Consider the following 25,952-nt stretch of genomic DNA (forward strand, 5'->3'; position numbering starts at 1 on the left):
TTATTTCATAAACCTTATTATTTTAGCAAAATTCTGTATTCAGATAACCAAATTTATTCATGAGAAACCAACTTGTTGATTTTATTTTTGACATTGTGTCCAAAAAGCTGTGAAAATATTTTTTACAAACTATATAATATGATCAAATCATAAATTTGTTTACACTGTATTGGTTTTCTTTTATATTTAACCTTTATTTGTTTTTTTATACACGTTTTAACGTCCGGGGTGTGTTTTGTAAACGTGAAGTTGTTGCTATCTTCTATATCAATAAAGATTGTTGAAAAAAAAAACCCACTACGTTTCAAGATGGCGACCAACTGCACCTAGCATTTTTAGCCGTGCTATCTGAACCACATATTAGCTTGATATCTGCGAGTATTTTGTTTTCTTTTTAAGTTCTATTTCGATACGCACATTAGCGTTGGGGTTTTTTTTATTTATTTTTTTACATCGATTCGGAAATGTATCGTCGCGGGACGTCAAAGAAGGATCCAAACAACAAACCGGCGACGGATGCGAGTGACAGTGAAAAATACGCCGACCTTTTGGTGTTCGGCTACGCCTGTAAAGTGTTCCGAGACGACGAAAGGGCTCTTTACCACGAACATGGAAAACATCTTATCCCATGGATGGGGGACAAGCGCATCATGATTGATAGGTCGGTTGAACACTTTCACCGAAACCCTATGCTAACCATCTAGCCTATCCGTTAGCCTGTTTCAAAGTTGACGGAACTGGTTGGAGTTAGTTTTGCAGAAGCCCGAGTGGGATGCCTGAAACTGTTGAGAATGTTTACTCCATGTGTAATGGGACGTTGAAAACAAGGAAAACGACATTTCCAGAGTAACATTTTGATGTGTAAAAATCCCGCATTTGTTTTTTTCTAGCTTACAAACGTCACGACATTTTCAATCGCTAGCCGTTAATGCATTTCTTATTTGTTAACGTCACCCAAACAAAGAGATCAAACTTTTAGTAATCTCATGCATTACGATCATTTGGCCTTTGCATTTGGCATGTTGGAATTGGAATTCCTCTGGAAATGTTCACTTCTAACTGACTATGATGTAGTGAAAACTGTGATTGTTTTCATTTGTTTGTTCTTTTCCCAATTAAATTCTGCCTAAAATACCTCTCAGTGAGCATGTCCTACCTCCAAGGCAACACACGCTAACCTTTCTTTTGAATCACCTTGACCTGCAGTGGCCCAAGTTGTTTCATCTTGTACAGCCTTTTGTATGTATGTCTTAAATCAACATAACCCAGTTCTTTCCCCAGCAAGGTAGGCAAAAAGGGGTCCCGACAAACCCCGAATGCCAACCTCAGCACCCCCGTTTCTTTGTCTTCCCTGAAGAAACTGCAACGATGGAGTAGAGGGACGAACCCAGGAAAATGTCGTCCGTTTGCGTTCTAACGGATAGGTATTTATGTACCCGGGTTTGTGTGAATGTAACTCTCTTTACAGATGTAAAAGTATTGATGAGTGTTACAGGGGGTGGAAACCCTGTAAGGTAAGGGGTTGCTTTAATTGCTTTGATTTCGATGTAGGGTCCTTGGTTTTTTTCATTTTATTGTTAGCCTTCAGACAAGATCCTAACATTCTCCAAGCGCATTCAGACCGCCAGAATATTTCTTAACTAGCTAGGGGTGTTATAAACCACCCGCCCCTGGTAAGTAGGCAATTAATGTAGATAAGCGGGTTTGTCAATTTCTTCCTGGCTAATGCGTCTTTTCATTCAACAGATACGATGGGCGCGGTCACTTACATGACCTTTCAGAGTACGACAGTGGGTCGTGGAACACATCCTACCAGCTGTCGGAGGAAGAAGCCAGAATCGAGGCGCTCTGCGACGAAGAACGGTATCTGGCTTTTCGTACCGACCTGCTGGAGGAAGAGGCGAGACAAGGTAAGCGTGGCTACATCGAGCGAGCGACTCCATTTTTCGTTCGAGCTTGTGGGATGAACGATTAATGGTTTCGCGATCGAACTCGCCATCACTTTGCTCCGAGGCCCTTTCTACAGGAACCGCGTTTGACTGCTGGAATACTCTCATCTGATTCATTTGACATTGTCACGGAATGGCGTATTTCGATGACAAAGCACCCTCCTGGAAGACATCCTGACTCTCTTAATGAAATTAATAAGCCACCATATTGAGTGAAATATGGTGGCTTATCCCCAAACGGACAGGACAGAATGACTTTGCTCACGATTGATGCCAGCCACGCTCATCGATACGTTTTCATCTCTTAAGACTGTCTTGCCCTTGAGTTTGGGACTTTGACTCCCATTTATTCCGGTTAATACCCAGCTGTCCCACTAAAGAGCGTTGGAGATACTTTTAGTGGGAATTTTGTCCTTTAATGAAATGATTTCATTTGGAAAAAAAGCAACTTTCAGGTCAAACCGCTTATGCCTCTTCAGTTTTTACTTCTCTTTTCTTCGCAAAATAATATTATTCTGGACTATTTGTCAGTGTGAAGTGTCAATAATTGGAATATAACGTCACATGTTGCTTGACTTTTTTTGTTTTTGTTTTGTTCCCCCCGCAGAGGAGGAGTACAAACGTCTGAGCGAGGCACTCGCCGACGAAGGCACCTACAACGCCGTGGCCTTCAAGTACACCGCCGAATACTACGACCCTTCCCAGCCGACCGAGGAAGAGGACGCAAACAAGCGCGCCGGTGAGAAATCGGGAGGAACCTGTGCCGATTGTCGCGCTCACACATGGATGGAGAGAAAAATAGGCGCACACTTTTAATGACATTCATTAAATTGTCATCACCAGTAATTGCAGGTTGGCGTCTGAAGGTTAATACCTGTATAATTAACAGTCATCTGTCAAAACATGTCATATGGTGTTTGCGTTGCGTAATTCTCACCCCAATTTATTCCAAACATCGGTCACTGCACTGGAGTTGTCGCTCCTCTTGCCGCTAAAAACATGGCCACCAAAACAGATGCTGGTTAAACGAGCAAGCGTTTGACTTCCAATAAACGCCCTGCTGTGCAATGAAATAAATGGATATTAAATAGTAGATGGTAGTAAATAGTCTTGTAACATTTGTGGTTATATGTCGTATAAAATTCATGATGCAACTTAACATTATTGCAACTTTCGACTGATTACATTGGAGTCACCTACTGAGCATACGCATAATCACAGTCCCGACAGAAAACAAAGCGAGAACTTCTAATACAGTTTTTAATACAATATGTGACACTCAAATTTTGCACATTTTCCCAACACATAGTCGAAGCAGAGCCCGAAGAGAATGAAGAACCATTTGTTGCTCCCCAAGGACTCGAGATCCCACCTGACGTCGAACTGGTGAGTATAAAAGATCAATTTACAATGAACAGTCTAATAATAATAATTCAAATGATTATTTTGTTTGTCATTGTACTCGGCCCTTGTATTTTGCAAATGCACAACTTTGTAATTGGAGCGTGTGGGGTCCACTGAGGTCCTAAAAATAATAGCAGCCCTGAGCTCCATAATCGATTAGCGTTGTTTGACCCTGGCATCTTTTTGGCCGCAGTCTTTAATCGTATTTGATAGCTTTGGTTTCATTGAGATTAGCGTCCGCTCAGACATTTCTGCACGTCTATGTGCTCTCTAGGTAATGACAAAGATTAATCATTGAAAGCGCACACGGGGAACAATAATGAATTAATGATCGAGCATTTCTTGTTCGGCTGATTTCCACCCCGTGTGAGTTGAGAATTTATATGACGGCAACGCGTGTCGGAGCGCTTGCATGCAAATGCCTCGGTGATGAAATAGCTTGTGTCCTTGCGATTAAGTCTTGTTGACCTTTTTTTTTGTGTATTTGTTTTCCCTAGCCAGCCACCATCAAAACTCATAACATCATCGAGCGGACGGCCACCTTTGTAAGTCAGCAGGGCGCTCAGTTTGAGATTGTGCTGAAAGCCAAGCAATCCGGCAACTCCCAGTTCGACTTTCTCCGCTTTGACCACTACTTGAACCCGTATTACAAACACATCTTGAAGGCCATGAAGGAAGGTCGCTACAACGCGGCCTCCAATAACAAACAAGAGCAGTCCGAAGGTGAGAGATACTCTGCCACCCGGCAACACACCTCAAACGTTTGGCTGAACGCCCGTGTGGATTTTCTTTGCCTGCTCTTGATGCAGAAAACGATTCTGACGATTCCGACGACGACGGGGACGGCAACTACCTTCACCCCAGTTTGTTTGCGCCTAAGAAATGCTCACGGCTGGAGGAGCTGGTGAAGGTAAATTACTTCGGTGAAGTTTCTTGATGGAAGAGTCAAATGAGAATTATGTAACTGTAGTGATGCAACCTTTTTTTTTTTTTTCCGCAGCCTCTTCATGTGATGGACCCTGACCATCCCCTTGCCGCGTTGGTGCGTAAAGCGAGAGAGGAAAGAAACGGCTTGGCGGCACTACAAACGGTTGCAGAGGAAGCGCCCGATCCCGCCGCGCCCGCCGCAGCGACGCAGTACGCAGCGGACCGTGAGTGAAGCAATGCAACGAAAAGTTTTTCCCCATATTGTCGCCGAATAAAATACTCGAGCGAGTACCAACAGCGGCTTTGTGACAAATCGCATTTTACGTCGGTGACAGTATTTATGAGCATTCACATGCCCGGGTAATTTTGAGAAAAAAGTCGTAATTTACCGCTTTGTAAGCCGAGAATGTCTTCCATTTTACCACACCGCCGGAATCCCTTTTAGCCTTTTTGTTCCTCACCATAAAAGTCTTCATCTCACATTTTTTTTGTAATGACGGCTCGTGGTGTCGCTTTTTTTTTTCCCCCATTTTCTGATTAGAGAAAATTGGATTTGCCGTGAAAGTTAACTAGTTCAGTGACTAATGCGTTCATATCGCCGTGCCCTCGTTAACGCCGACCGTAAATTTCTTTCTCCTGCTCCTCATTCTCGCCTGCTTCAGGTAAACAAGCGTGATGAGGCCCATTTTGCAGTAACTTACTTTTGTTTTGGTATATAAATTAGTTCTTGTAACTACACATCATTGCGCAAGTATTAAAAAAAATAAATAAACATGCCGCCGAACAATAAAGCGCCAGGAACAAAGCGAGGCTCGGCGGCAGTGAAAATATCACGGCTTCATAATGAACACCTCGGCTTTGCTTTACTTGCGAGGGCTGAACACAAGCAGCGTACTGATGTGTTGTTCTCAGGAGAGCAATTTGAATGCAGCTGCTCACTCGACTACGCTCGGCCACATGCTCTCTCTCTGCTGTCTACCGAACAATCGTAAATCTTAAGATGCCACTGAAGCTTGATTCTTATTTTGGGCTCCATGATAAAACTGGTATTTGGATGACACAATTTGACTCTGTCCTCCTCCTGTTTCCAGCAAACGCTTCTGCTGTGTACTACGGCTATTACATGCTTCCCGATGGAACATACTGCGTAGCCCCGCCTCCCCCAGGAGTCGACGCCAGCGCCTACTACAGCAGCGTAACCTCATCCGGGATGACTCCCACGACCGCTTCCGGAGCATTCCCGCATCCGGCTATCTCGGAAAACATCGGCGCGGCGTCGCAAGCTTCTCAGGTCACCGCGTCTGCTGCTCCTGTTAGCATTCCGGGAATCAGGTAGCGCACGATTGACTGCGTTGAGAACACGCCAATCTTGTTATAATGAATCGCGACACTTGCCGCGATTTATAGACGTGTCATTGAGTCAGGAGACTCGTAAAAGGACGCAGGCCACTAATAGGTTTAACTTGTCGAACCATTTTGGCTTCACCTGAAAGCAATTTCAAGGCTGAAGCTCCAGTTGTCACGGCGGCAGCGGCGCCCGCTATAATCCCCCCACCGGTGGACATCCAGGCCGTCATAGACAAGCTGGCGGAGTACGTCGTCAGGAACGGGCTCAAATTCGAAGCCAGCGTCCGTGCCAAGAATGATCCGCGGTGAGTCTCGCAAGTGAACATGGTGGCACTTTTCTCTTTTCATTACGTAAAAGCACTTCAAGACCACGCCATTGTCAGACGGGCTTGTGTTCTTCTATATAGGTTTGACTTTCTGCAGTCTTGGCACCAGTACAACCCCTATTACGAGTACAAGAAGAATTACTTCATGCAGAAAGAAGGGAAAAGCTTGTCAGAGGTATTCCAAGTTTTGGTATGCAACCGCTTGCCTTTGCTGTATGGATTTGCCTGGAAGTCCCTTTTCAACTTTTTCAACCAACTGCGTCAAGCATTCCTGGCCTCGCACAGATGCCGAAGAGAGCGGCCAATCTCTCACCAGCATTAAAAGTCCAAGTAGCCCTCCTACAATCAACAAGACCGTGCCCCCCCTTCCCCTCCAACTTACTTGTCCGACAACCGCACGTACACACTCAACCTCTCGGAGGCTGCCACAGGCAATTATTATGCGGCCCAAACGTCGTACTGAATGCTGAGTCATGCTTTGGACTACCCTGCAACCATGACACTCACCGCGCTGGAGGCAATTTCTCTCAAGCACTCGGGATCTTTAATTCATTTCTTTTGCTCGACATACTGTAAATGGTGTTTGTGGGAGAATCGCTGTGACTCATACTAGTACAAAAAGAGCAAAGTTTTTTTTCTCTCCATAGTTTCAGATTCAATACTGCCCCCCCCCCCTGTACTGTTTATAGTATTTCCCGTAGTCACATAGTCACTGTTACTGTAATAAAATCGAATACCCATCACATATGGAAATTCCAAATCAATTTTGTAACTGCAACCATTGTCCATTTTTCAGATGGCTGAAGGTGGGAGCCTCCATTTGGACGAGTCTTCCAGCGATTCCAAAATGAACAAAGGTATTTGTCATTTCCCTTTAAGCATTGGGTGAATAGGCTTGTGCTTATTGGATTTTTTTATTTTTTTATTTCCATAAATCGGCGGGTGCTTGGTATACTATACACAGTTATTTCTCGCTAGTCGGCTGAAAATATCCCGAGTCTGCCAAAGCTTGATGTGTGTTTGCAAATGACGGTAGTAATTCACAAAGGCTATCAACAGGCCACATTGCAGGCCAGCAAGTATGAATATCTGCACTGTTGGTAATAACACAAAGAGAATGACCAACCCGACACAGCAAGCATTAAGTTTCTTCCCTGTGTGAATCCAAAATACTGCTTCACTCGCGTTTCTTTGCTGTTCCAGCTTCTTTTGCACCAATTTGTTTTGCCATCAAGCCAAAGGAAAATGAAATGCTGTCACTGGAGAAAAACCGAGTGCGGCTGGATGACGACTCGGATGAGGACAAGGTGGGTGGATTTTTTTTTTTTCCCTCCCTGCGTTTGATAGAAATGTTACACTTCATGCCGTGTGATTTGAAGTCGTTTACCTTAACAAATAAACGTGTGTTCACAGTTGCTCGAAGGGGAGCGGATCCAAGAAGTGGTCGGTGTTAGCGCCGAACCGGTTGAAAAAGAGCCTCCGCCAGTCAGCGCACCGGAGGAGAAGAGGTGTCTCAGTTTGCAACAAATGGAGGCAAAACAAGGTAACATCAAAAAGAAACTCTTTCAAATGGGTTGATTTCATTTTGCCGTCATGAATTCTCTAAAGGCATTCTGAACTGTTGACCATTTAACATCTAGGCACGAAATGCTTGGGCTATCAGCCTGAGAATAATTTGACTGTCTCTGAAGACAGTGTACATATTTAAACAGGCTGTTTTTAGAATTTATTAGATAACGAGGGGCAGAGCGAGGGAGTAATAACTTGCCCTAGATCATAACGACGCCTACTAACGAGAGACTGGAAAGACAAACGCGCAGCCCATTCGGACAAATGTCTGCTACGTTTTCTGCATCGAGGGAGCCGACTGGACCGCTTAAGGTTCAGTGGACAAGTCTCAAAAAAGTGAAACGAGAGAGAGAGAGAGAGAGGCTTAAAAAGCCTTATAAATGGCTAATTGAATTTGCTCGGCCGTACGGCAAAGTGGCCGTCGGTCAGCCGGCCTAACTTGATCAGATAGCGAAGCAGGAGAATCAGCGGCAGACGGCAGAATGCTAATTTGTATCGATGGGCTGGGAAACAGTCACAAGTGCCAAAAGTGCTTTCCAGTGAGAAGTACTCTCAATTCCGAAAGTATTTCCTAGCAATATCTCTACGTTTTAAGGTGAATGTATCAGTCTGGCCAGCACTTGTTTTTACCCTCGGGATCTCTTTGTCCCTTTCTGTCTGGACTCATTTTCGCCCGTTGCGTGAGCTCTCGTTCACATCGTTTGTGTCACTCCTTTTCTCAGTTCTCCCAGCTGTGAATTTATTCCACCCCCATTGTCATGCAGATTTCTCCGCACCTCCTCCCACATGCCGATTTCTTCCTTTTATTTGTTTGTGCCGTCTCAAATCGCACCGGATTGTCTGCCACCACAACATGGTGTTTCTTATCATTAAAACCGGAACATCCATTTTTGTTTTTGAGTATGGAAAACAAATCAAATTATTTTCCTTTTGGGTTATTTTCGCTTTCTTACCTTTTCCTCCCGGCGCTTATTCGCAGCACCTAACAAGGCTCCTGTTACCCGTTATTCGTCATTCCTTTTTTGGTACAGCAAGGTTGCATTAAAAGTGTCACTTTTTATTTTCTCCCTCACCAACATCTAACAAAAGTGTCTTTAACAGCGGAAAGAAGAAGAAAAAAAAAAGTCGTCATTGTTAAAATGTCCGTCTGTGTGCTGTTTTGTTGCCTTTTCATCTCAGCCAAACAAAAACTGGAGCATCGTCTAGCAGCTGCAGCCAGAGAGAAGCTGGCGCAGGCATCCAAAGAGTCCAAAGAGAAACAGCTGCAGGCGGAGAGGAAGAGGAAGGCAGCGCTATTCCTCCAAACTCTCCGCAACCCATTAACGGGGGAGCCAGAGGCCAAGAGAGCCCAACTCGACTTATCCACACAGCTTGAGGTAGATAAATGTTTGATCAAAGAGCGTCTGTAATTGTCATTGTGTTCATGTTCGTACATAATTTAACGGGACTATTAACCTCCCCAACCTTCCCTGAAATCATGGATAAGCAATTCTTGAAGGAACAAATTGTTGGCACCTGAATGAGCCGGCGCGAGTCAATCTTCTCACATAATGCCCCTTTGTTACTAAAGTGCCACACATAGGAAAAAAAAAAAAATTCCGTGTCAATTAACCGGCTAACATTTAGCGACTTGTCGAAAAGGTGCCTTTTCTGTAAAAACGGTCAAAGATGCGATTTATTAGTTCTGACCAAGAAAATGGTTTGACGCACATCCATTAGTTTTAGTATTGTTCCTCTTTGCTAGGGTTGGAACGTTAGTATATCTCGGCCGAACAGGTGAGGCGCTAGCCGGTCGGTGTTGGGGATAAGCTTTCCATAAGTCAGAGCTAATTTTAAACAAACCTTGCCTCCTGTCATTTCATTATCTCCGCCTTAGCACCGACTGGCGATAACGCGCCAACGGAAAGGTGCGATAAATATTCCTCTCCCGACTTTCCTGACTGTTTTTAAATGGCTATTGATTGTCCTATGCAGCCAGCACTCCACTTTGCAGACCCTTTATCTCGTTCGCCTCCTGCCTTCATCTGCGTTTGGCCGTCATGCCTTCTGTTGTCCTTCACCCGCTCCCTCGTTTAATGCTCCGTCCATTTCCACAGTCGTTTTAACCGATGAAGATTGGCGTGGGATTGAAACGGAGTGATTGGACAACTTTCCCCAAGTCATCCCGTAACCCTGACAAATTTCAACTCGGGCGAGTTTGTTGTCAGCTACCTGATTTTGTACAGCAGCGTGAATCATCCATTCTCCGGCGTAGATGGACTCAATGTGTGTGACTGGTCACATTACCAAGAAATGGAATTGAATATGGAAAGTAGTCAGTGTTGTAGTCTTGCCCCACAGATTGCACTTCTGAATTGGAATGACCTGAATAGCACCCGACCTTGAAAGATGAAATCGAACCTTTCAAAATTTTGGGGTCATGTTTAATCCACTGATGGACTTCCATCCAAATTAATGCGAACAGACGGGGGGGCAGCGCCGGAGTAATTAAAGGCACTCAGCAGCTTGGCCTGCCATCGCCGTTATATTGTTTGCGTCAACAATGGTTTTACAGATGAAATGAAAACAAAAGATGTTAGCCATTCTTGCCCTGGACTGATACGGATCTCATCAAGGGCGAAACCGATGAGCTAGAAATTGCACTTGTTTACCAACAGACTCCGAAAGTCAGACTCTGCACATACATTAGTTCGACCCTGCCTGCCATTTGCGCTAATCTCTGGCATCTCGCTCAGTGGATGGCTCTGTTATCGATTGGACACGAACAAATCCATTCCTCTCCCTAACGTCAAATTGACAAAGAGACCGTTAAATCCAGTCAGTGGAAATTCAAATTTTTTTTGTGTGTCTTTTGACTAATTACTAAAACAGCTCAATTCAATTTTGACCCTGAAAGGAGCATTCTGTCACTGACTTGACATGCCCCCCCCCCCCCCCCCCCCCCTCTAAATCTCCTTTCAGATGCAAGAGGCCCTCTCTCTTCTGTCTGATCTCCCGCTGTCTCAAATATCCTCCGCAACAACCAAGGACGAAAAGCCTCGCACCGAAAGCCGAGGAAGCCGTCGAGGCAAAGAGGCGGCGTCCTCGTCGCGCCGTTCTCCATCCCGAGCCGCAGACAGAGACTCGAAAAAAAGCCGACACCGAGACAGTGATCGGGAGCGGCGCAGGGATCGAGAGCGGGAGAGAGACAGGAATAGGGACAAGGAAAGAGAAAAAGACAGAAAGAAGAAAAAACACAAAAGGAGGTCACGCTCCAGATCCTCGTCAAGGCCAAAGAGCAAACACTCGCTTTCCACTGCCTATAAGAGGTCACACAGGTCACGGTAAGTTTGTTACCTAGGAGTTCCTCTTGAGCTCTAGCTTACGCTCTTCTTTGTGTGTCTGACAAGATCACGCTCTCGAAGCAGAAGAGGCCGGGAGGCTCCGTCACCAGAACGACGACACGATGTCAAGGATCGCGAGTCCCATCATCATCACAGCCGCCGCTCCAGCCTGCCGAAGGAGCGTTCCACATCCAGGTGACGTCACGAGCCTGAGCATTAATCATCACACTTCTGACAAGTATTGTTCTCCTGAAGGGATGATGACTAGTAATTAAGAGAAGATTGAGAAGCTACACTAATAGCTAAGCTAACACAAGATTGACATGTAATCATGAAACTTCACTATTAACCGCTTGAGTGACGTCTAGCTCCAACCGCTTTACAATTTTGAACAGCTAAATGTCTTACTCGCCACGCTAAAGCTCTATTTCGAGCCTAGTGCGCGGAGTGTCGTTTACATTGTGACTGACAGCGACACGTTTAGCAGCTTCGAGACGATTCTAGACGTTGAAAGTAATGCTTTGCTACACGTTTACTCGCGCGGAAGCCTTGGTTTGATAAACTGACTGACTGTGTTTGACATCTAAAGAGTGAAAGGTAATTAAACACTCTGGAGAGTCTGCCCTAACTCCCCCCCCCCCCCGTTGCCTTGCCTTTGTAACTGTCACATCAAATTAATTCAAAGGGGAAACGAGCTTTATGCTAAAATCAACAGTAAATCAATAGAAGCAATCCATTGTACAAACGTGGCCTTGGGTAGCTCATTTAAAGACATTGATACACTTCTGTCACCGCCTGGCAGCTTGATAATCAGCGGAACTTTCCATTGCGGCTTTCATCAGCCGAGCAAAGATGTCGCATGTCGTTCAAAGCCTGAACCAAATAAGAGGGGGCGTGCTATTTTTTTTAGCCTGTCAGGCTGCATTCGAGTATTCGTCTGAGGATAAGAAAAAAGTTGAACCTTTTTTGGAAAAGGCAGGCAATCGCTATTGAATCTCGGAAAGTAATTGTACAAAGATTGTCTGTCACATGAATTACAGGCCAATCGGAACAAAATACCATTCGTATAAACGGTAGGCGGACCATACAAAAGCCAATTGAACAGATATTGTTGGTGTGAAAATCGATAGTCACCTGAATCTGGTTTTAGTTTTGAATCCGTACGTACTCCTTTTAAAAGAGCTCCGTGTTCGTGTCTTTTGAAACTGCAGCTTAAGTGTAGCAAAAGTGGAAAAACAACCATTTCAACCCGAGATGAATAAAGCTGCGCAGTCAAAAAAAGACATTGTGAATCATGCTCAGAACGGACCTGTCCACTTTCCGAGAAACATAACGTAGGTTTACAGTTGTGACCTTAAAGATCATTCATTGTGTCTTGGCTACAGCAAAGTGGTTTTCAGGCTGTGAACAGAGTCATTGTGTTAGCCGTGTGCGTCGACCTCCTGGAAGTTGACATGGTGACGCTTTCTTCGAAATTTAGCACTTGCCGTTGTCGCCTTTTGTCAGTTCAAAAGCAAGGAATGAAAAGAGGAAAATGAAAGTTGGTAGCGCAGGTAATGGGCTCATGAGTCATCGACGTAGTTAGCATAATTAGCTTTTGGGTTGAACTGTTCTCAGACTGGTCCATTTCAACGGCGCTTGACAAAGATGGAATTATTAATCGTAAAGCATCAAGTCAATTGAAGAAAGTTTCTCACTGCTATGGTGTTGCCTTTTTCACAAATAAGGGAAGGCTAGCAATCGAAACGGTTTTCCATCACAAGCGGAGCCGAATGAAATCACTCGTGCCAAAACCCCTCAGCTCCGTTTCACCAGGAAACGGAACAGTCGTATCTTGTCAACAACACCCCCTAAGAATCCACAAATGTCAAGCCGATAATAGTGCTTTATATGAAGTATTTATGAAGATATGCCCTTGGTACAATGGCAGACATCTTCCTGTTTTCTGGAGAGTGGGGAGCACATGTTCAGGATTAAATTTTAATATATATATATATTTTTGTCAAGGTTTTCCTGAAATAATGGGAATCTTTGACAGTCTGTTTTTATGTGTACTACATATTTCGGCGTTTCCTGCATGCTAACAAGACTTTGATGCAAACTGGAACCGGCAGTTTTTTTTGCAAGCATTCGTTTCGAGAGCGGCAATCTGCTGAGCATACAAAAAGCCCATCCTCGTTGAAATACTGCTGTCTATCTTGAAAATGTTTAAGAGCCCTCGATTTGTCACAATAATTTCACGCAGGTCTCCTCTTGTAAAAAGCAAGAGCTCACGGTCGTTAGGAAGCAAGAAGACGGCAGGTTCCTCTGTTTCTCCTTACCCATCACCCAATCGAGCTTTGTCACCATCATCAAGCCCCGCCTCCAGCCTGGCTCAGTCCAGGTAAGCCCACTTCCTTCCTCCCCTCTCTCATCTGTAGATTCTGAGTAATGTTGACCACTTTTGATGTGATAGCTGTTGGATGGATCATCTTCAGGTAGATATTTCACTTTCTACTCTTTTGACTGTTTCAGATTCCTGTGTTGCTCTGAGCTTTTGAGAACATATCATGCATTTTGTATGACTCTCCCCGTTAACCCGATTGTTTTTTTACTTTTGCTCTCCGCTCTGCTTTTTGTCCAACACCGATTGTCCTCTTGTCTCCGTGCAGGGGTGCCTCTCAGGAGAAAGAGCCTGTGTCCTCTTCTATAGTATCTGCTGTTCAATCCAGAATTACTCAGGTACTGTCTTCTTTGCTTTTTTTTTGTTTTGCTTTTTTCCATCTCGTCATCTACACTCACATTTCATAAAATCCGTACAGGGTAAGGAATAATTCTGTAATCTGTAAAATATGCATGCCTTCAACAAATTGAGATGCATCATAAAGAAATAACAAGATTGATAATCTCATCAAATATACCCCAAACACTATTCAACTTCAATCTGACATCCATACATAAGGCACATCTGACAACTCAAGGATTGAAATATACACCCAAATATACGGTAATGATAATGACCATCTTTGTCACGCGCAACTAAAATGCCAAATAATAATGTCTAATAATAAAACAACAGAACATTCCAAGTGTAAAATGTAAATCGCACACTGTCGACTCACCGGGTCCGTGTGGCGTGTAATGTTCACTGTAGTCCTTCTGCGAAATCCCAAGACGTTAGTCAGTGTAATCGTGCTCTCACTCACCCAGATATACTCTGACCTTGGTCAAGTCTCTCTCCTCTCCGCCCTGTTTAACATCATCGTGTCAAATTTACGGCGCTCATCAAGCTGCTTTCCATAATCGCATGCGGTGCACACGTCATTCCTGAAAGAAAAATGTAGAGCGTGATTGTACCAAGCTATAAATCGGAATGCCCGGCATGGTAAGGGGGGGGTAGCTTGTTAGTTGGGCATTTAAGTCGCCACCCGCGTGTCTCCAATTACAAAACCTCGCAAACGTCTCAGGCTTACCGATGGAGGCAGAACACATTTGTTTGGCCAACTTGCTGGTCCACTCCCTAACTCCCGCTGTTCTCTGCCGAGTGATTGTAGTCACGGCTACTTATTACGACTTAAACCTGTGATGTTTTACAAACACGCTCTGAATAATTCAACGTTTTATAATAGCCTCGTCGCTTTCTCGTCCGCTCGTCCTCCCCCGCTGTCGATTCCTTGTATGCGGTATATACAGAAAACGAAACATCGGCCAATCAAGTTTTTGGAATAGTTTGTCTTAAGACGGCTTACCTTAATTGTCTTTAGCCAAAGGTCCAATTCAAAGTGCGTCTTCTTGAGGTTATTGTTCAAAGCCAAAGTACATCCCGGTTTTGCTTCTTCGTGATCCTCATTAAGGAGACAAGACTGCACCAAAGAAGTAAATGCAAGATACATCCCTCATGGTCACCAATTTGTTTTGATTTTCACAACAATAAGCGTTTAAATTCGCATTGATCCACCAGGAAATGCACCGTAGGATTCTCGTTAAGGGAAGCCATTTTAGGATCAAAATAAAACTTGAATGCAACGCTAACGGCAAACTACCTGGTGGGCACCACATTGGGTCTGTCTTGCATGCTAATATCATCTGGATAGGTCTCACTAATGATCATAAATGAAGTCAGCCACACGAGGTTCCTCCAGGAACTGACCAAGAAGGTTGACAACTGTCAACTAGCTGCAGGCCGAGGCGCAATGATCATCTCAAGCAGAATAAGGAATGAGAATATAAAAAGCCTGCAAGCGGGCAGCTCTTTATGGCAGACTAAGCGAGTCTGGTGGCCTGACTCTCGTGCACACCTTGACATCAAGCTCTCACACTGGGAGGAACAAAGTGTGGCTTCCAGGCACCGTGTCAGTGCCAGACATCACTGACAAGTGTGTGTTTAGTGTACATTTCCAGTCACTGGGGGGCAGAAAGTGAAATGAAATAGCCTTTTGAGTGATGTGATATGACAATTCCACCCCTCCTCTGTGATTACAGCTGTTAATTCGTCTCTTCTTTCAGCCAGAGCTCAGAGCTAGTTATTTGTCCATGTGTGAATGAATGCGAGCGAGCACATCCCCCGGAGGAAGGGAAATGAAAGTGCAAAGTAGAGACATTGTGTGACCGCCGGGGCTATGGTGGCCATCTATCGAAGGGTTTAGGGCTAGAATGTATGTTTGGCTGGAAGAAAGCCTTACCCCGAAACAGCTGTAGAAACACGTCGGCACGCAAAGCGCTCTGTAATACGATTCCAAGGATTGAAAGCAGCCCCAGAAACACGTTTCGTTATACCGCCGTCATCAGAAGCATACTGAGACTATTCAAACCATCGGAAGGTGGTTCCTCACCGAGTTGTTTTGTTTCCGTCCACTCTGTTCAGGATCTAATGGCAAAAGTACGTGCCATGCTCGCCTCGTCCAAGGTTTTCCAGCCTCCCACTTCCTGAAGACATCTCGGCCCCGCCTGATAACCGATAACGCTCAACAGTTTCCAGGGGATTACTCGGCCGGCGTCTCCCTGAGCTCTTTTTTGTTTATCTTGGGTTCATCTTTATTTGAGAGTCAGATTGCCTCAAGTCTCGTTTCACCCCCTACATGAGATAGTGGTTCGGCAACCGATTGAGGTCTACATTTGATTCCCCCCCCCACACGTATCAAATTTGCCCTAATGTTGGAACTTATCCAAAGGTTGTGACACTCCTTCTGTGAAGGATATTCACTTTTTCCACATCTGTCACGCGTACTTTTCAGCTCCAAAACGCACCTATCTATAGCTATCAATTTTATATTTCCCAACAGCGCTAGTGTGGCCTTGTCTTTCTGTTCCTGATCCAAACTGTCAATAAAGTTGAAGAAATGTGTCACTGCCCAGACTCGAGAATTTTTATTTTTTATCCCTACCTTAACTAAATACGATAACGTCTCTCGGGTTTAAAACCTTTTGTGTGCCAACTCGTGTGGATTAGAGAGAAGAACGTTTTCTCGCCCTCAATCCTAAATATCATCGACTACACTGTGATGTTGACGATAAAACCCCACAAGCCAATCAATTCATTGTCTGAAGTCCTCCGGGTGTTTGGATCTTAAGATGGCATTGGTGACCAACTGTGCAGTCAAAACAGCCTGCACAAATCTTTCTCAGACTTCTCCCCAACAACCGCAGGCAGACTTTAAGCTCATAAAAGAGTAAATGTTCCGAAAGATAGCCTGGTTAAGACCCCACAGAGCCGTAAGGTGATCAGCAATAAATTCTCTTATAGACAAGCCATAAAGAGACCCTAAAACGCAGATGCGGTGCTGTCAGTCTGCTAGAAACACGCCAGCGTCTCCCGTTTTTACAACTCCCCAAATTTAGGTGTTTTATTAAATGAAACGATTTGGATCATTAGATTATCATTGACCTGTCTTACCACTAAACCATATTAATTGATGTTTGTAAACAAATGGGATTTTAAATGATTACAATTGATATTTTAAGCCGCAAAAACTTCAGCTCAGATTGCTGGTTTTGGTTTTAATATGTGAATCGTGATTGTTGTGTGTTTATTATCATTATGAATGTATTTATTTTCACCGTTACACAACAAGTTTCAAGGATTTTTATTTCTGGGCATATTTCTTTTTTTTTTTAATAAGATTACTGTCTTCCATGTGTGTGAGTTCTTGACCCAATTCTAAGCATTGCATTGTAAGAAATGAAAACCCCACCATCAGTTAAATGAGCTGAAAAGCATTACAGCCAGGTTGTATTGATACGTCTCCACCATTGAAGTGGTTTCTTTAGCAGAAGTGGAAGGCTTTATTTTCAAGTGTATATAGATATATTTTTTTAAGAGCACAGTAATATCCGGCCTTGGGTGTTTATTTTAAGATGTCAAGTGTGCTTATCAATGTTCCCTAACGTCATGAATGTTTTTTGCTTTATTTGTCTTGCAGTACCATTATAAGAAAAAATGAATGCCCACAAATGTTTTTCCATACACTGAATATTTATTTATCATGGCTAGGTTGAAAATGAAGCCATCTTTTGAATGACTGCTAGAGTTGTCAGGCGAGGCAGTTCTAACCCGATAAATGGTTCAAGTTTTTGTATTTTTCCTCGCATCAGCAAGAAGATCCCTTGAGACCCCCGATGTGGCATGTGGGTGAGGAATGTCACAAGCATGTTATCTGGCCAATTCAAAGAAAAAGCACTTATTTCATTAATTAGGACCTTTATCTTCATGTAGAGCTGCTCTAGCTTTTATATGGACGACTATGGAGCTAATTGTGTGCCACCACAGAGGAATTCCTAAGTATGGCATAAGAGATTTAGACGTATTTCTTTTATTAGCAATGCAAATACACCCTGATGTTTTTTCCCCGCATTTGAGAATTCAAAAAGTTAAGAGGGTATACGTCAGTAATCTCACATTTTCCATTTGCGTAATTAGCATGTTTAGCATAATGGAAGCTAATAATAGCGCGTAAGATGCAGCGACCTACACGGTTAAAACATGTTTTGAAGGAAAAGAAAAGATCAAGGCAATTTAAAAACAGTTCTCTTTGGGATTTGAAATCCATTTTCGGGTTTTGTCAGTGCACTTACTGGCTCAGGTAGGCAATTTAATGTGTATTTTTCGTGCAAAGTGTGAACATGAACTTTGACTCCTCGGAATAGACAAGAGTCCACCTGTTCATTTTAAACAGATCCACTTTGATTTGACATTTTACCGAAGGCAATTTTTTATTTTAAATCTTGAAACCCATCACTGGCATCCAAAACCAGCTAGGAGTCCTGGTGGCCTTGAATCCCCTTGAGAAACTCTGGTATAACCCTGAATGGTCAGTTACTGAAAATCTCAGAAGCTACCATGAGGAAGGTTTCTAATTTTCTGAAATGTACCAATTCTGTTTCTACTAAATCAGTTTAAAAAGCCTTCAGGGGCGCAGTAGTGTGTTTACTAACTCCTAATCCCTCGATAATAAATCCTGGAAAAATCACTTTGCACCCTACTTGTTTGACCATGAAGCCCCATATGAAATTCCACTTTTATTTGTAATGAAAGCAATCCCATCGCATCTGCACAAAGCGACTCAGAATGCAATTGTGCCTGACATTTGCAACTTCATTAACTTACACAAGCGTAGCGAGAGATAGCATTGCGTGTGAGTCACCCGAGGCAGAATAGGCTGAATTGGCCTTGCGGAGGGAAAGGGACTCTTCAAAGTAGTTACAAGACGGACAAACATTTCATTCACCGTGAAGGACGCCACATCAACGCGTGATCATCAAGAGATATTTGATTACATATCTAAGCGACGAATCCAACCTCGACAGATGCCGAAGGACCCCTTCAGTTCCATATTAATAAACAACCACAAGCCACTAATATACCTGCCTTCAATTTTAGTTCCCATGCCAACCAGCCGACCTATCTCGCTGTCCAATTATCTCCAGCCAACATCAACACAACTGACCCAATAATTTCAGTGAACCTTCCCGTCAAACCAAATACCGCTCCACAACCGATTCTACCTTAACCAATACTTCCACACATCCAACAGACTTTCCCTAACTTGCCTACCACATCAACCAATATAGCTCCAACTAACCCGACAAACCTTCCTCATTACTCGCTTATCAGCCAAAACCGAGAAACATTAAAGACTCCAACCGTACAGACCTAAAGCCATCCATAACTTTTGGACTGTTAATCCATGATCATCTCACCAAAACGGGCTAACATTCATCTTTGTCCTAAGACTTTGAATTGAAGTACTCAATCATTGTCTGGCCCCATCGTGCTTCCTCGCTATATGAAGGTTACTTCACTGGTTCTTTTATATCGATATAAAAGAACCAGTGAAGTAATTAAAAAGGAAAAACAAGATGAACTTAGTACAATTATATGAAGGTTGTTTGCAATTTTTTTTTAACCAATAGTTGCTTTCTCACCCAAGGAAACGGACTTCATGGTTGAATCAGTGGATGCATATTATTCGCATTCTATATACTCTTAAACATAACCTCACTATCATATTGTTGTTTTTTTGGCAATTCAGGGATCAAATCTGAAATATATCCAAAGGTCAGTGGTGTCCTTGTCAAAAAGAAAATCGATAGAAAATATACTTTAAAAAAAACAACAACTTTCAATACAGTTTTAATTGTCTCAGCAACATGACAGCCTCTTGGGTCAAACAAAGCTTTTATTTGGAAGGAAGACTGAAAATAGACAATGTGTGCCAAGTCTTCATTCTTATCTTTGAGTCAGGGATTTAGAGTGCTTTCATCACTGGATTGTAAAGTGTTTATTACCCTAAATTGACTTTGTGTCTTAAACCCTTAGATCTAATCTTAGCTCCATTTGGGACGTACAGTTAGCAGCTATTGTCAAACGTGTCAACTCCTTTAGAGCTCACTTGTCTGACAAGTTGGTCGGCTAGAACTGTCCCCAGCTGGGTGTCATTTTCAAAGCTTTTGCCGCCGTCTTAAAATAATGATGCGGAAAAGTCATTTGGGTTCATGCGGATTGTTTAGCATTAAAGCAAGTTTTATAATATCGTGACTAGCCTATACACGGACAAATCAGACAGGCGAAAGTAAAAACAACGGGGTGCATGTGAATTTGTGTCGAGCTTAACAGTCCTCAATTCATTTCTTTTTAGCAAGCTCAATGTCTTGTTGAGCTCGAACAGCAGGTGATCTTTATTAAAACACCAAGCACCAACTCATGTTTGACCTTTTCACAACAACCCGCCGAAGATTGCAGCTCAATAGTTTGACACTTGAAGATACCTCATCCTTGAAATTGTTGGCTTCCAAGATCCAAAATGAATGTTCGATCCGTCTCGAGAGGAGGAGGGGCGGGGCGGGGGGGCGTGTTGCCGTATTTCTACAACTTTTGTGAGTAAAATCAATCGTATCCCGAGGTGAATGTGTATTGAGAGCATGTTTGTTTAAAAAAAAAAAAGGATTTTCCTGTTTAGCCAAAGTTGTAATTGTATTTTTTATTCTGTGTCTGCTCTAGATAAATAAGATGAATTTTAACCATGACTCAAATCAAACATCGTCATCACCGTTGGCCTCGGAAGTAATCATGACACTTATGATGACACGGTTGTCCTCGGGGTCCCTTTGCTGAGCTGCTCGATATCCCGGCTGGTATTAGTCTAATAAAAGTGGTTGCACCCAAGGCATTGTGCGAGGTAATGGAGAAGACAGAATGAGACTTTTTGGAGATCCGTCTTGAAAAGGACTGAGGTGGGCAACAGCTTTTATTTTGGCCAAATAATCCATTTAAATGGATTTGACAGACGCTTCTTAGTAGCCACCCCAAGGCATCCGAGGCTCGAAAGTTAACCCATTTTCTTATATCCTGCCGATATATATTAATATGAATACAACTATAATCATTGTATATGTATGTTGGTATGTATGTCTATAAAATCTGTCATTTATTGATCTGGCAGATACCAAAATACAGGGCAGTCCTAGAAATATATTCTCGTAACGTTTTGCCGTGGAGCTAGCACCTGAGGCTATCCTAGATCAACATTTACAGGCCGCTCTGTTTCTTATACGTAAACATGAAGCGAGTTCTGCGATCCAATTCGTGGTCACTATCCAGGTGTCGGCGGGTGGAGCGTCTTGTCACTCAGCAAGGATTTCATACCCGAAAAAAAACCCCAACATGGAGGAAATGATTGCTATCCTCGCCTCCCGCAGAGTTTTTCATTCCCCCAATGCTACTTGCGGATAACGTACGTGGAAACTGGCAGCTTTGCTTACCTAAAACATGAAGCAATCCTCTTCACCGCTGGTCCCTTTTTAGTTGCCACAAAGTGAGATCTTCACTTCCAACAGCGAGAGCAGGGGCGGTTACTTCTTGAGGTGTGGATTAGCCATGCGGGTGTCCTTATATGCTGCAGCAAATTCCTTTTTACGTGCTGGAAACTTTAGGTTGCCTGCTGATTTGATAATGTTGGGATGATTCACCAAAAGGCAGCTGAATTTTAATGGGGCTTTCTCGACTTCACCAGTATGGACTCCAAACTTTTCGGAGAAGTTAGCATGAGATACACCTGCACTTAAAAAAATGTGTAAAAACTGCAAGGCTAATTATTCTATTCAAACTTTCTTGGGCAATAAAAACAAGTTAGCATCATTTTATAGTCCGTTTCTGTCAAGCTCTTGTGAATGAACCACTCTTGTCTTATCGTGTTGCTCCTCTGAGTTTTGTCTCCTTTTTCTATTAGTTGCCACCCCCGCTCCACTTTTTCTGATTATTTGTTTCTGTGTGGAACTTTGACTTTCCCGTACCGTCGCATCATTCACTCCCTTACTCTCGCTCTTTTTGTATTCCAACAGCAGACACATTCCAATCCATCTCGCTGTGATTTATTGCTGCAGCGCTTTCTTTATCTTAGTTTCTTGTTACAGTCTCAGCCCCGATACCAACCCGCTGTGAATTTCTTTGTTGTCGTTCGTCTTATCTTCTTCTTCTCTCCCTCTTTCGGAGATGGACAATGTGGGAGAATACAGAAAGAACACTTGGGCTTTTGCCAAGGTACAAACACAGCGGCGTCAATGTTATGTTTTGAAGCCCAGCGTCTATCCTCTGTCCTGCTGCTGTCTGATTCTGTCTCTTCGCTTCTTCTCACACTGTTTCCCCCCTGATCTCCACTCTGGGAAGGACATCCATTGTTTGCCAAGAGCGTAAAATTCTTCATATCCATCCCCTTCGGCTCTAAACTCCGGAACAGGGCTCTCCAAACAAAAGCCTCTGGAATAACTGTGACATTGGAAAAGAAACAGGCAGCTCCACTGTAATTGGTAAAGCCTCTAATGAGCGAGACTGAATGGCCGACCACGGGCCGAAAGCCTGGACGGTGGCTATTGTCTCGCTCCTCTGGAGGCTTTGGATGGGACCAGACTGGCATCGTCGATGCGTGTCCGTTAACGTCTGAGCCTATTCATTTGTAAGCAAAACCTCGGTTCTCTATGAGAATGAAATGGAAAAAATAACAAAAAAACAAGTCAGAGGGAATGTAAAGCAAATGTCAGCATTGTATTGCCATTCAAAAAGGAAATAGCCTCATTTGTATTTCATTCAAACAGATGGCTATTACCTTTCTGTTTGGTTCTCGGAATAGCTGGTATATTTATATTTTTCAACTATTTCAGACCATCCTTTATTTTGCTGAAGATGATTGAATGTCCAATTCTATTCATTCCTGCTTTTTATGCCTACAGAAGCAATGGCTGCAGCTTCATATTATAATCTACGTCTTTGAGCTCTCTCAAAATATTTATTTCAATAGAAAAAAATGTTATATAAACATGCTAAGTGAGTATTTAATTTTCTCATATAACACAAACAGTCAGATGGTGGACGACATTCCAATTAGAATAAAAAGGTAGAAAATAAAAAGCATTGACAGAGATCATTTTAAAAACACCTTTCAAGGTGCTGCAGATTGAAAAATTCTTCACACGTCATCTCGAGGACCTAAAGTGATAATAATGTCTGCAGTCAAAATATCATTGTCGTAGCTCCTCAGAGTGGGGGGGAGGTATTATCAGCGACCTGCAGCAAAAGCGGCGTTTTTTACGAGCAGCACCGCTGAGACTTGACCCGTCGTGGTGGCGCTTAATTAGAGCGCCAGACCAAAAAGAAGTGTCTCATGTTCCTTGTTAAACATGCCCAAGGCCTTAGGAACAACACGTCTGAGGTTGGACGGGTCCCCGTCTGGTGTTGAAGCTTCCTGATGAAATGTCTGCATAATGTATTAATTCAAAACTTAGGTCATGTCTGCATTCTCGTAAAGCTTAACAAGAAGAATCGATAAGTGGAATTGTCTGGCGAGTAAACAAACGATTCCTGGAAATCCAATTACTGGCAACCGATTCTTAAAACCAATTGCGATTCCCGTTCCTTGTTGTCATGGTAATAAAAACGCCTTTATTCGGCTTGGGTTCCAGATAAGGTTAGCGGTTGCTCATAAAATATTCATGAGAAAGGACCGCCCCCTTTAAACCAGTTTGTCGTAAAAGTGGCTACGTATAAAACAACGTACGTATTATTTTTTTTTATATCACTCGTCCTGAAACGAGTAGGTTTGAATTTCAAATTTTTTTTTTGCTCAGCTTTATTCTTCCCCTCAAATCTAGCACATTTCCATCAACGTGCCGAGAAGCGAGAATCAACCGGCCAAATATATGCATGGCCATGTTAATATTTCACTTTTATCTGCATTTAGCTGGCATAAGAGTTTGAAGCTGAATCATAAATCATACATGGAGTCATTTATTATTTAAATAGCACTTCTCGACTGTAACCTCGTGGTCCACAAGACTAATATTTTGTATAATGAGTCACAGTTCTGTGAGCTTGACTAAACCAGTGCAGTCTTTCTACTTGCAGTGTTTGACCAGGATGATGGAGTACCTGGTGCGTTCAGGTGAATGTGCCAGACACAAGCAAATCATTTGGAAAAACAGTCTGGGGTGAATTGTGTTGCATCTCATGAAAGATGTGGATTTTTATTTTTCCCTCTAAAGAAAATTGAATTATAACTCACTTTTCTGCTGACTTATATAACATCATGAATACTCTCCTGAGATTTGTTTGGATTTTTTTTTTTTATTCAACTTTTTCCCCTTAAATCTCTTTACAAAAAAATTCAAATTTTTTCAAATTCAATTTTTGCTTTGCATTTCCAGCAGAAGATACTACCAGAACCTTTTGAATCATCATGGAGCTTAACAATTCCAAGCACAATCTCCCAACTGACACTATTCCACACACTCGATCATCTCGGTGGAATATCGATCCAAGTTGTCTCGAGGTCAGGTATGAAGTTTCACCACGGTCACCGTTTTGTCTTCCCCTGGTACAAAAAGTTCTGATCCGCGACAATTTGATGTAAAATCCAAAGTAATATCCTTTTACCACCAGCAAATTGCTCCAGCTGCGCTCTCCATTGCCGCCTCTTCAAACACGCACACTCCAAATGTGAACCTCATCACAGGGACGATTGCTTCCATTTAACCCAACTCCAGAATTGGCTGCGCTTGCTGGCAGGCAAAAGTTAGTAATCATTTTCACTTTTAAAAACAAATCCAATCAAATGATGATGAACACATTACAAATGTTACATTCAAGGTGAATTGGTATGATGAGAATTATTTTTTTTTTCTCTAATTGACGATGCGCACGGTTGCCGAGGTAACCCCCCCCCCCCCCCCGCCTTTTCTATTACTCACTTAAGCAGCTCCCACCGAGCTGGAAATGATGCCTCCTACTCCCCCGGTGTCCTGCAGTCATCTTTTAAAAGATCACTTTAGCGGGAATAACCCTCAATGACTTCTTCATTGATCAGCACGGACAGATCGATGCGTTTTAGAAAATGAATAGCTGCTTGTTGTGTTTACTGCTGAGGTCAAATGAAATGGGCACACTTATTAATGATAGTGCACTTACTCACCGCCAAGCGTTCCCGAATCGTATCTTGGGTCAGTAGGCCAAGCTTTTTATTCGGGCTCGAGCACAAGGCCAGGCGCGGAATAGCTGATGAATGAATCGCCTCACCAATTTTTGCAAACGTGCGTACTCAAAGTATTTTAGGTGTCCTGAAATCAAACTCACCAAAACGTTAATAATCAAGTAATGCCTGAAACATGAAGACCCCACTAAGAATTCAAAGTGAATTAATGTGATTACATAAAAAGCAGCAGTTAGTGATTTGCACTTTTTTTTTTCTTGCAGCTGGAAGTCAAACTAGTGCACAGCATGTACAAACAGATTTAATCAAGACTAGATTAGCACCAAAAGTGTCCACTCCCTGTGCAGCCCCTATCGGCAAAATTCATGATGTTTTCCAAAGAGTCGCAATCAGCAGCTCGAGTGTTTGTAGTCAAAGTCAAGTAGTTTACAAGCACGCCAACACATCATCGACACGTGCGGCAAATCAAAGAACCCGTCCGGTCTAGCAGGCTGCGACTCATCTCCGGATTAAAGGCTTAAGGGCTGAAAGGTTGTGTGTTTGCGCTTGATAGCATGTTTTTGACTACGTGTGCTTCTATCCAAGCGCTTGTGCCAAGCTTGCACTCGTCAGATCTATCACCTCCGTATTTCATTGTCAGAGAGCAGATAAGGGGAAGGCTGCTGGAGCATTTGTTGATGCTCCTCTTCTGCTCGTGTTATTGTAAGTGCGCCACTGCTCCCCAACTGGTGCTATTATTCACAAAAACATGTGCTGGCAGCATTTTCCAGCTTATTACTTGGCAGTCATTGAGATACTAATTCTATTTTTTTTTTTATAGCAGCAGCATGGTGGATTAGTGGTTAGTGTGTTTGACTCAGGTTTTCTTCAGGTAATCAATGTACTCTGACAAATTAGGCCGAGTTTTGGTAAGACTAAGAATATATGGTAGTCATCTACGTACCCATGGGGTATTTTGATGGATGGGCGGATGGATGGATGGATGGATGGATGGATGGATGGATGGATGGATGGATGGATGGATGGATGGATGGATGGATGGATGGATGGATGGATGGATGGATGGATGGATGATGGATGGGTTGGATGGATGGATGGATGGGTTGGATGATGGATGGTTGGGTTGGATGATGGATGGTTGGATGGATGGATGGT

At 43.1% G+C, this 25,952-nt stretch overlaps 1 protein-coding gene across 1 annotated transcript; it reads left to right on the plus strand.

Annotated features, from left to right (window-relative positions):
- Positions 1-279: 279 nt before the first annotated feature.
- On the plus strand, positions 280-16,171 carry LOC119131267 (splicing factor SWAP). The gene is made up of 19 exons (XM_037265556.1): positions 280-661; positions 1,747-1,910; positions 2,557-2,688; positions 3,259-3,335; positions 3,851-4,076; positions 4,163-4,263; positions 4,354-4,504; positions 5,372-5,612; positions 5,774-5,932; positions 6,035-6,128; positions 6,750-6,810; positions 7,157-7,260; positions 7,367-7,496; positions 8,702-8,898; positions 10,484-10,845; positions 10,912-11,040; positions 13,091-13,228; positions 13,497-13,566; positions 15,689-16,171. Exons 1-19 carry the CDS (start codon positions 465-467, stop codon positions 15,752-15,754), a joined length of 2,799 nt encoding a protein of 932 aa, XP_037121451.1. The 5' UTR covers positions 280-464; the 3' UTR covers positions 15,755-16,171.
- The last annotated feature ends 9,781 nt before the right edge of the window (positions 16,172-25,952 follow it).

The sequence above is a fragment of the Syngnathus acus genome, chromosome 12, assembly GCF_901709675.1.
Source record: "Syngnathus acus chromosome 12, fSynAcu1.2, whole genome shotgun sequence".
NCBI lineage: Eukaryota > Metazoa > Chordata > Actinopteri > Syngnathiformes > Syngnathidae > Syngnathus > Syngnathus acus.

Bases quoted from the DNA above. Each gene is read 5' to 3' on its own strand.
- LOC119131267 (XM_037265556.1), top strand. From the start codon at position 465: ATGTATCGTCGCGGGACGTCAAAGAAGGATCCAAACAACAAACCGGCG. The intron at 4,264-4,353 runs GTAAATTACTTC...TTTTTTCCGCAG, and splicing joins GGCTGGAGGAGCTGGTGAAG to CCTCTTCATGTGATGGACCC. The intron at 7,497-8,701 runs GTAACATCAAAA...TTTTCATCTCAG, and splicing joins ACAAATGGAGGCAAAACAAG to CCAAACAAAAACTGGAGCAT.